Source organism: Diceros bicornis, chromosome 6, assembly GCF_020826845.1.
Source record: "Diceros bicornis minor isolate mBicDic1 chromosome 6, mDicBic1.mat.cur, whole genome shotgun sequence".
Taxonomy (NCBI): Eukaryota; Metazoa; Chordata; class Mammalia; order Perissodactyla; family Rhinocerotidae; genus Diceros; species Diceros bicornis.
This window is the reverse complement of record NC_080745.1, coordinates 35,742,978-35,752,790: the sequence shown is the minus strand read 5'-3', so window position 1 is coordinate 35,752,790 and position 9,813 is coordinate 35,742,978. Positions and strand designations below refer to the sequence as shown.

The following is a 9,813-nucleotide window of genomic DNA, read 5'->3' as shown; positions in this document are numbered from 1 at the left end:
CAACCAAGACTGCAGGTGAGTCACTTGTAAACACAGCAAGGGTTCCCATACGATTGGAGTCATTCTCCTAAGGCTGGAGTGCAAGTTGACGGCTTTCTTGGAAAAGCAGGGGCAGATTTACTGTGGACTCACATTCCCAATAAAATGTCCCCCTCACCCTGCCAAAACAACAAAAAGCCTCTGTTTTGGCAATGCTCAACAAGGTCGGCTGATAAGAGAAAAGCAGAATCGCTGCCTTGGGGGTCTTTTCATCCAGAAGGCAAAGACTTGTTCTCAGGTGTTGTTGGTGGTAGAGCTTCCTACAAGAAGGCTTGGGTTCCCTTTGCTGTCCTGCTTCGTGGAACCTGCAATAAGCCAGTCTTAGAACCCTAAGCAGCTAAGGAGCTGATAAAAGGTTAGATAAAGGGGATGCGGCAGGGCCTGGGCTTAGCAGGCTTTACAAGCTTCAGAGGGAGATGGGGCTACGGCCCAGAGGACAGTCCATGGCTTAAAGCTCATGGCTCTTCTGAGCCTGCCAACGGACATTTAACAGGAATGCCTTAGGATCCACTGCTTTCATTTCATGGGACAAGGCTGAGCAGTGAATTACTCACTCGAGGTCACACCGCTTCTCTGGCTGAGCTGCAACCATTACCCAAGTCTCCTGCCACCCAGGGCAAGGCCTTCACCCCACTGGATAGGAAACTCAGGGACCCCATTAATAGCACACATTGAGAGATGGAGGTGAACTGTCACCAGCTTTAATAGACTCGGATTGTGTCTGCCAAAGCAGACCGGCTCAGGGATGTCCGAGGGCTCCAGCTTCTGTAGTCCAACGTGGCCAGTTCTCTTGGACGAGTTCCTGCCTCGCCCTTCAAAGGCACCAGCTGGCCTAGAAGGACCGTACAAAGGCTTTATTGTTTGTGCAACTCATTAGCAGAGATCTACTCCAGGGAGCCTCTGGACAAGGCCAACAGATTGCTACTGGCCAGCCAGAAAGATGTGGGGGCTCCGCGACCCAGCCTGAGGTAACAAGAACCCACTGACTGTTCTTAATTTAACACAGTACAGTAATACTTAATCTTTTGGAGGGGTGGGTATCAAAGACCACTTTTGAGAATACATAAAAGTTATAAACAACCTTGTCCCACCTCAAAAATAAATGTACATATGCCCCAACTTTTTGCATATAATTTCCAGAGGTTCACAGGTTAAAAAAAAGGTAAAGAACCCTCGCACTAGTGCTTTTACTGCCACTGTCTGTTTGGTAAAGAGAAAACCCAGCAAGCCCGGGTCACAGGCTTCCTCCTCTCTCTCCTGACAGCAGCCTGTGTGTTTAGCCAGACTCCGTGGAGCCTTCATGAACAGGGTGGGCAGCCCTTTCTCCTCAGGTCTGTGGACAGAGCAACATTCCTTCTTTGTTTCTCCTCATTGGATCAGATGGTTCGCGTGTCTTCCAGGAGCTTCCCAACCTCCAGGGCACAGGCACACCAGCACCCCTCCAGGATCTCCTCAGAGGCACCCACATTCTTCCACGATCATGTCTCTGTGGTGGTCTAGAAGGACTCTGCCGTTGTCCACGTACAGCATGCTCAATGGCTTGGTCTTCACTGGGGCACAGCAGGTGGAAGGGACCCGGTGGGGCTGGTACCGTTTCAGCAGGCTCTGTGAAAGGGAAAATGGGGGTCAAGTCACATGCCGATGGTCAGGTCAGAAAAGCGTCATTTCTGGGTAAGGGTGAAAAACAGTGGAGTTAAAATCAGTTTCTGGGTACAAAAATAGAAGAGATTGTTTTCTTAAAGGAATCAGTATGCCAATACGTCATCAACTCTTCACACCTAAAATAACTTTCTCTATTTTTAAACAGTCCTTAAACAGATTTCTAAAAGCTGTATCTGGGTAGAGCAGTAGCTAACTTAGATATTCTCCTATTGTTCTGGTCTAGAGTGAATACCAATTTAAAAGATATTCCAAGAAACTCCTGGTTTAGTTCCAGAAATATGAAGCAGAAGACAGTCATGCGGAAATTCTTGTGGGATTTGCTTTGCTGCCCAGAGAAGGGCAAACAGAGTCAGTGGGGGAAAAGGTAACAACCCCTGGGCATTCTGGAACTGCGCCCTGTCCCAGGGGCCAGCGACGTCTTTCTAAATCAGAGCGTCAGAGTTGGCGCCTGGGACTCTCTGGGTCTGTGTCTCCCTCTGATCATGCTGCAGATAGGCTGGTGGAGCAGAGGGGCCTGGGAGAGGCTCAGGAGGGGCTCTGCCCAGGACAGGTCCTCCCGGGCACTGGCCCCCACCAGTGCCTCCCTTGCATGAGCTCAGCGCCCACATGCTCCCCAGAGCCTCTGAAACCCCCCTGAGGCTTGGCATGGAGGATGTACTACAGGTCCAAGACATTCTCAGTCTAGGCTTCATGGGGTAAAGTAAAAACACTTTGGTCCCACATGACCTTTGAGAGCAGGGCAGGGCCACCATATTAGGTTCTATTCTCTGCTTTCTCCGTCTCATTCTCCTTCCATTCCTCTCCACCACCTTCTAGACCTTAGGTTGATAGTGGCGCGTGGTGGTAGCCTCTGGCCTTAGTACTCCTGTAAAATGGATGTCCAACTCCTGTTTTAGGCAGCGAAAGTACAGTGGCTGGAACAATACTATCTCAACCACGGCCCTATAAACGTGGCCCCCGTTTCATCAGTTAATCACAGACTTCTAGGAAAGATAATACAACATCAAACATGCCTGTTATCTGCCAACTGCTATACATGCGGTATGCATATCATCTCATTTAACCTGCAACATCCCTATGAAATATGGCATTGCTATCCCCATTTTACAGGTGGGAAAAAACTGAGGCTCAGAGAGAGTAAGTAACTTGATCAATATTACACAGCTAATAAGTAGGAATCAAACCCAGGCCTGTTTATCCCCAAACTCCAGATTCTGAACTTCCTTTCCTAGAATGTCAGGGCTGGGGAGGAGCTGAGACCCTCTGGTCTATACCCTCCACTCCTAATTTTATGAAAGACAAGGAAAAAGTCCCAGGAAAGGAATGTGTTCAAGGCTACCCAATGGGGCATGGCACTCCACGTTGGCTCTCTGAGGGTGCTGTCATTGGTCATCTCCACATCCTTAGGACCCAGCACAGGACCTGGCACGTTGTGGGTGCTTCAATAAGTGCAGGAATGAACACAGTAACTTAGAAGCAAAGCTGGAGACCTGTCGCCCTGATCTGGCAGTACAGCCACTTCTCCGCCACAGCTTACTGCCTCCCCTCCCCCATGCCTTGGCCTCGCACCTGGATGTATGCGTGGTTGGTGGGATGGAACTCCTCCCCCACGGGGTTCGGACACTCGCCCTCGCAGCGATAGGCATTGTACTGCTTGGGGTAGATGATCCAGGAGCCCCATCCGATCACGTTGAAGTCCACCTGGAACTTGACCTTCCGACACAGTTGGCTTCTGTCTGGCAAGTGATGTCGACGGTGCCTCCTGCTCCTCTCCCGGGAGAGCTGACCCTCCTGGGCCCGCCAGGAGCTCTCAGCTTCCCACAGCAAGGTGGAGCCGCCCAGCCGCCTCTGCTCTGGGGAGAGGTTGGAGTAAAGCATGAGGAGCGCATTGGTGACAGGTGGTGTGGGAGGCCGCCGCCAACACTCTCCAGCCAAACTGGACATCTGCTCCTCCAGCTCCCCAGGGTGCTTCAGCCACTTGGAGAGGGGCCTGGTCACCTCCAGGACCATGCTGCCCGAGGAAAAGGTAACCTGGGACTGAGTGACAGTGAACAGGTCCATCCGAAGACGTTCCAGGCAGTCGACTGGGTCCTGATCCGCGTCCAGCTTCGGCTGGTGGAAAATCTCAATGGAGAGCGGGACGTCAGGGGGAAGGTCCACAGGGCTGGACAGCTGCAGCCGGAGCTCAGCTGACACTAGATCCTCTTCTTGGCTCAGAAAGGAGAAGTCAAAAGCAAAGGTCCAGTTCTGCCCATCCACCTCCACATCTGGGTGGGAAAAACCAGGAAGGAAGCAGGGTGAGTGGGGGCCTCCTGCATCTGCAGTCGGGGTAACAACCAAAGCTCCTGTTTGAGCCTTGACCTTATGTAAATCATCTCTCTTAATCCTCACCCAGCCCTATGAGCTGGGACTGTTATTGAGTCCATTTTAAAGATGAGGAAAATTGAGGCTCAGAGAGGTTAAATCACTGCCCAAAGGTGTCATTGGGGGGTGGCAGACAGAGCCAAAGATAAACCTGGATTTGCCCAACTGCAAAGCCCAAACCCCAACCCACTGTTCCGCTGCTCCCCTCAAGAGGCTCCGCAGCCAGACAACAACTGGTAAAAAGTGAGTTCGTCTCCCCCGTCCTCTCTCCCCTCATACTCACAGTCTGAGGCCAAGCCCTGAGCTTTCTGACCTAAATTCACCCTGTGACCCTGGAGCCAGTCGCCTTCCCAGGCTCTGTTTTCTCTTTGGAAAGGCCTGTTCACAGGCACAACAAAGTTGTGCGCACTCACTCATGGAAAGGCTCGGGGCTCTCGGCGGGAACAGGCAACAGAAGCCAAAGACTGGCCACCCTCTCCCCCGCCATTTCCTAAAGATGGAGGCCGAAACTTCAGGAGTTGTTGGCAACCTTACAAATAGGCTTCTAAAGGCATTCTAAGCTTGACTTTGCACTGACCTGACACTCATCCACCCAGAGGTCTCCCCCACCTCCCTGCAGGGCGCCCACCCCTCCTGCCCCAGGTCATTCACACACACAGCCAGCTCATTCCACCCACAAGACAACTAAACCCAAACTGGAGAAGAGGAGTACAGGAGCACATTCCATTTATTTTAGTCCTGGACTAATTTGGTCTGATGTCTGGGAATAGCACGTATTTGTGGATTTTCAGGTCACCTAAAAGTGGTCTTTAACTTTTTTCAAGCCTAGTTTCCTTTACTCTGCAATGGGAATAGTAATGCGCTACCCACCTCTGTATTATCACGAGGACCCAGGGAAATAAAGAGGTTTGAAGGTTTATTGCTAAATAAAAGTCAGGGGTTATTCCTTAGAAATAAAAACAGTAATCCTTTCATGAATGGATCCCGGAGGTAGTAATGCTCTCTGATTTAGGTCCACTCTGGGCAGACCACGTAACAGTTTATTGCTTTATTGTCTCATAGGGCATCTTTGGGCAGAGAGTAAGTGAATTTCTCTGGGAAACCCAGCCTGCATTGGAAGGGGGCAATTCCCAGATCAGCCTCCTGGCAGCTTCTCCCAGCCCTTCTCTAGCTGTTCTTTTTCACTTAATTTCCACTTCCCTCCTCATTAGCACCTGCAGGGGACAATAACCGGCCCCTGACTAGCGACTCTCCCCAGAGGTGTGGGGAGGAGGCTAACATGGTCCACTGCCCATTGCAGCACCCCCGGGGATTAGGTGGGACATGTAGCAACTCCTGGCCACCTGCACCAGGAGATAAAAACATATTATCACAAGTATCCACAAATGGCATTTCAGAGGGAGGCATTCCAGCTCCGTGGTTAAGAGCAGGGGCCCTGGTGGCTCCTGGATGGTCCAAATTCTGCCACGTGCTGTTTAACATTGGGCAGGTTACTCTCTGAGGCCTTCTCTGGGCCTCAGTTTCCCTCTTTGTAAGAGGGAGATGGTGACAGTCTCCACCTCACAGGGTTTTGAGATTTACTGAGATAATGTGTGTCAACTTGGCCCAGCACAACTGCCAAAGAGCAATCAGCGCTGTCCGTCATCAACCCCTCCTGCTTACTGCCCAGGCCCAAAGTTAGAGATGAAGGTGCCCTGGCAGTGAGGGACCTGGACAGGGGACGAAGCCATCTGTCACGGGGATGGGCAGTGTGTATGGAGGGGACTCCACAACCCCAGCCCCAGCCAAGGGCTCCCTGGGACACAGTGCTGATAGGTTCTCCTAGATCTGGCTCTGGTTCATCTTAGAATAGGGTGTCTCATCTTTTGAGGGGTCACTGAGGCCTAAGGAAAGCTAAGAATGCTCTCCCCAGAAAAAACTGCATCTCCCACTTATACAATAAATGTGATTTTGGGGGGGTATGAGGAAGGGGTCCACGGACACCCTGAAACCCACCCATGCACTGAATGCAGACTTGGCCACACAGGCCCCCGGGATATCTTGACCCATCTCCAATCCTAAAGAAGGAAGGGGCTGGGCTCCTGCCCTTGGGTTTCCTTCCCCTCAAACAGAGTGCTGAGGCTGAGTTAGGGTTAGGGGCTCCGCAGAAAAGGAGGGTGTGGGTGTGACACCAAGTGCCCACTCTGCAGTATTATAAATTATAAGGGTAACTTCCACTAACTGCTTCCCCTGCCAACAGTTTTACAAGCACTGTCTCCTTAAACCCTGCCTACCGTTAGCACCACGTTGCAGATGAGGAAACCGAAGGTCCAAGGTGAAGGAGGTTAAACAGTGACAGCTGAAGACACAAACCCAATGTGGTTAGACTCCAACACCCACTGCCCGCTCTCTTGGCACAGCTTACAAAGAAACCCAAGAGGGAAAGGAGCGGGCTTGGGACAGCCCTTTCCCATCAGTTTCCCTCCAGGCAGGCTTTTCTTGCTGTTTGTAAAAAACAAGCCAATTCACAACAATGTGAATGTACTTAATGCCACTGCACACTTAAAAATGGTTAAAATGGTAAATTTTGTTCTGTACATTTTACCACACAGATGAAGCAGAAAGAAAGCCAGTCCCTTAACAAAAGAGAAAACTAGAGGAATCAACAGATGTGCCAGGGACACACAGGAAATGGGAAGCAGGGTTTGAGGGCCCAGCACTCAGTTTTCCAGACTCCCAGACGATGGAATCACCACAAACCTTTGGGAATTCTCCGGAAGGAGGGGCTGAACGGGAAAAGCGCGTCCCCCCTTTGCCCAGCCTCGCTCCCGCCCCGCTCCCGCTTTCTGGCAGAGAGGCCTAGCACTCCAGTAATTTTCAAATTGCCCCGCCCCCCGGGTGTCCTTAGTCTGGCTGGTCCTCAGATGACCCTTCCGGAGAGGGTCATCGGCCGTCTGACCCCAGATGCGGCAGGCCAGGGAGCTAGGAGCCCCAACCCCCAGACCACACGGGGCCGGCGGGTGGCCAGCCGGATCAGATTATCAGATGTGGATTGCGCCCCAGCCCCGGGGAGGCCGTCTGGCCCGCAGCAGGCGGAGGGAGGCGCAGAGCTGCAGGGGTCTGTCCCCCTACACACACACCAGGCGCCAGGATGTGGATTGCACGGAGGAAAGGGGACTCCGCGGGAAGGAGACCCCACGGGAAGGGCTCCCTCTGCTCAACACCCACCTGTCCGCCGCGCCCGGTACCCAGAACGCGCCGCCCGGTCCTGGGGGCGATACTGCTAGGTCACTATGGTCCCCCCCCGCCTCCAAATCTAGGCCCTGAACTCGGAGTCATCCGGGACACCGACGCAGACCCAGCCCGGGCTCGAGAACCCAAGCCTGCCTCAATTCTTGACTTCGGGGCGCCCCATCTCTAATCCCGGATCTCCGAACTCTAATCCCTGAAATGACACGCTTGATACCGGGTTTCGAAGCTAGCTCTCAGCCTGAGACACTCCCAACTCCAGACTCGGGCACCCATTCACTCTCACTCGCAAAAAGAAAAAAAAAAAAAAAACTCAGCAAGACAAAATAATTGTAGCAATAATAACGACCACTTATTGTTACTATGCCTGGTTTTTGTGCTAAACGTTTTATGTGTTTTGTCACCTAACCCTCGCCACAGACTTACAAGGGAGCTACTGGTCCCCCGGTCTACAGACGCGAAACTGAGGCGCCGGAGATTATGTAATTTAACAAGATCTCACGGATAAGTAGCACAATCGGGCTCCCACCCTACAGTACCGCGACCTACCCACCCTAAACCAGAACCTGGAACGCAGAGGTCCCTGTCCGGGACACACCCCCGACGGCAGAATCCCCGCCATCCACCAACCCTGCGCCCAGAGCCAATGCAGGCGTCGAGACGCCCCCAGACCCGGACCCTGGACGCGCCCTCCGAGCGCGTCGGTCCGCCCTCGACCGCGACGTGCCCAGCGCGCAGCCGCAGGCCCCGGCCGGCTCCAGCGCCCCTCCGGAGTCCGGAGGCAGGACGCGGCCCGAGGCGCCCCGGGGTGCTCGGAGGGGCGGGGCAGGGCTGCCTACCTTGCGCCTGCAGGCTGCGGATGATGTCTGTCCGGGGCAGCGGGTCGCGGTAGAGGCTCAGCATATACGCGAGAGGGGACGGCGACGAGGGCTGCCCCCGCGTACGTGGGGGCACGGGGGCCACCGTCGCGGCGCTCGCCTGCAGCAGGGCCCACCAGGCGTGCAGCAGGAGGAAGGGCAGGCGGTGGGCGTGCATGGTGGGCTGGCCGGGCCGAGGAGCCGCGCCTCCACTTCTTATATCCTGGGCCTTCGCAGCCGCCCCGCCCCCGCCCTTCCTGCCTGGGGAAAGCTTTACGATTATATATACCCACCCCCCCCGGTGGCCCCCCCAGAGGGACCCCCTGCTGGGGCGGGCGAGACTTGAGCCTGGCAGGGAGGAGACCCGCAAAGCTGGAGGAGCCGTTAGGTCCAGGGACCCTGGCATTCTGCTACTGCAGATACTAAAGGCCTTGTTCCTGAGACACAGTGAGCTTGTCTCTGGCAAACTAACTCCCAGGTCAGAATTGTGGCTTTCCTTCTCTGCCTCACCTGGGATCCCTGCCCTCTCACGCTCCAGATGGAGCAGGCTCAACAAGGAGCAGGTAGGCAATGGCGGGGACCCTGGGGGCTCTCAGGCAGGGTGCTGTGTACACTGGCCTGGGAGACTTCAGCCCAGCCTCACCGGTGCAGCCTTCCAGGACACTGTCCAGAAGGCTTCTGGGAGCACCCTTGGCCTTATCTGGCAAGGCTTGTCTGGAGGGCTGGCCTCTGGGAAACTGCTGGGTACCCGGAGTGGCTGGAACAAAGAAGGTGAGCTCCAGACAAGGCCCAGAACACCTGCTTCAAGTGCTCTCCCAGGGAAAACAGAGGGTCTGGTGGCCGGAACGAAGGATGGCCTTTTCCATCAGAAAAGGGAGTGTTCAGCAGAAGCTGGAGCCCGGGGTATAGCTACCCGGGTGATGCTGGCCCTCACGAGGGGGGCGCCTGTGGTGTCATCAGGCTCTTCCCTTCCCAGATGCACATCACCCCAGTGATTTCAGGAGAGAGGTGTTGCTGTGTTGTCCGTGGCCTGCAATCCCTGCCTGCCCCGGCGTTACTCCAGGAGACCTGGGTCTCAGCTTGGGACCTCTCACTCCCCTCTCCCTGGGCTCTGCTATCCTCATCTGCACAACAGTGGTCCTTGCCTGGCCTCCCTTCCAGGTGCAAAGTCAGGTCAGAGCTGGAATCACCTTTAAAGAAATGTAAATCCGTGTCCTCGTCAGGCCCCAACTGTTTTCCTCAGCACAGGAGGGCTCCTTCTCCCCCAACCCCCGTTCTTTCTGAGCCCTGACAAGCACATCAGCAGCTGGCTAGCACTTGCTGGAACACGCACTCTGTGCCAGGCACGCCTCGGCTTCTTTCACAGGATGCTGCTAGCTCCAAAGAGCCCCAGGCGCAGCCCTGAGCAGGTGTTAGACAATGGAGCCAGGAGCTCCAAACCTGCGTCGGGCGGAAAGCCTTCCCACCCAGCAGGAAGGTACTCCTAGGGGAGAGCCGGGTTGCAGACCCGAACCGGCCCCAGGACTTAGGCAATCTGCTCACCCTGCCCACTGTCAGTTCCTTAAAGCTGGGGACTGTTGTGTTCCTCATGCTCTCCCCACGGTACATGTCTTGGTTGGGGCCCAAAGAATTTTAGCCGAGTAGATAAATCAATGACCGGCAC

General features: G+C 54.4%; 1 protein-coding gene across 1 annotated transcript; it reads right to left on the bottom strand.

The window, feature by feature from the left end:
* Positions 1–1,338: 1,338 nt before the first annotated feature.
* Positions 1,339–8,358, bottom strand: NODAL (nodal growth differentiation factor). Its single transcript, XM_058543264.1, has 3 exons — positions 8,133–8,358; positions 3,271–3,968; positions 1,339–1,644 (listed from the first exon to the last, which is right to left on the bottom strand). Exons 1-3 carry the CDS (start codon positions 8,326–8,328, stop codon positions 1,492–1,494), a joined length of 1,047 nt encoding a protein of 348 aa, XP_058399247.1. The 5' UTR covers positions 8,329–8,358; the 3' UTR covers positions 1,339–1,491.
* Between the last annotated feature and the right edge of the window lie 1,455 nt (positions 8,359–9,813).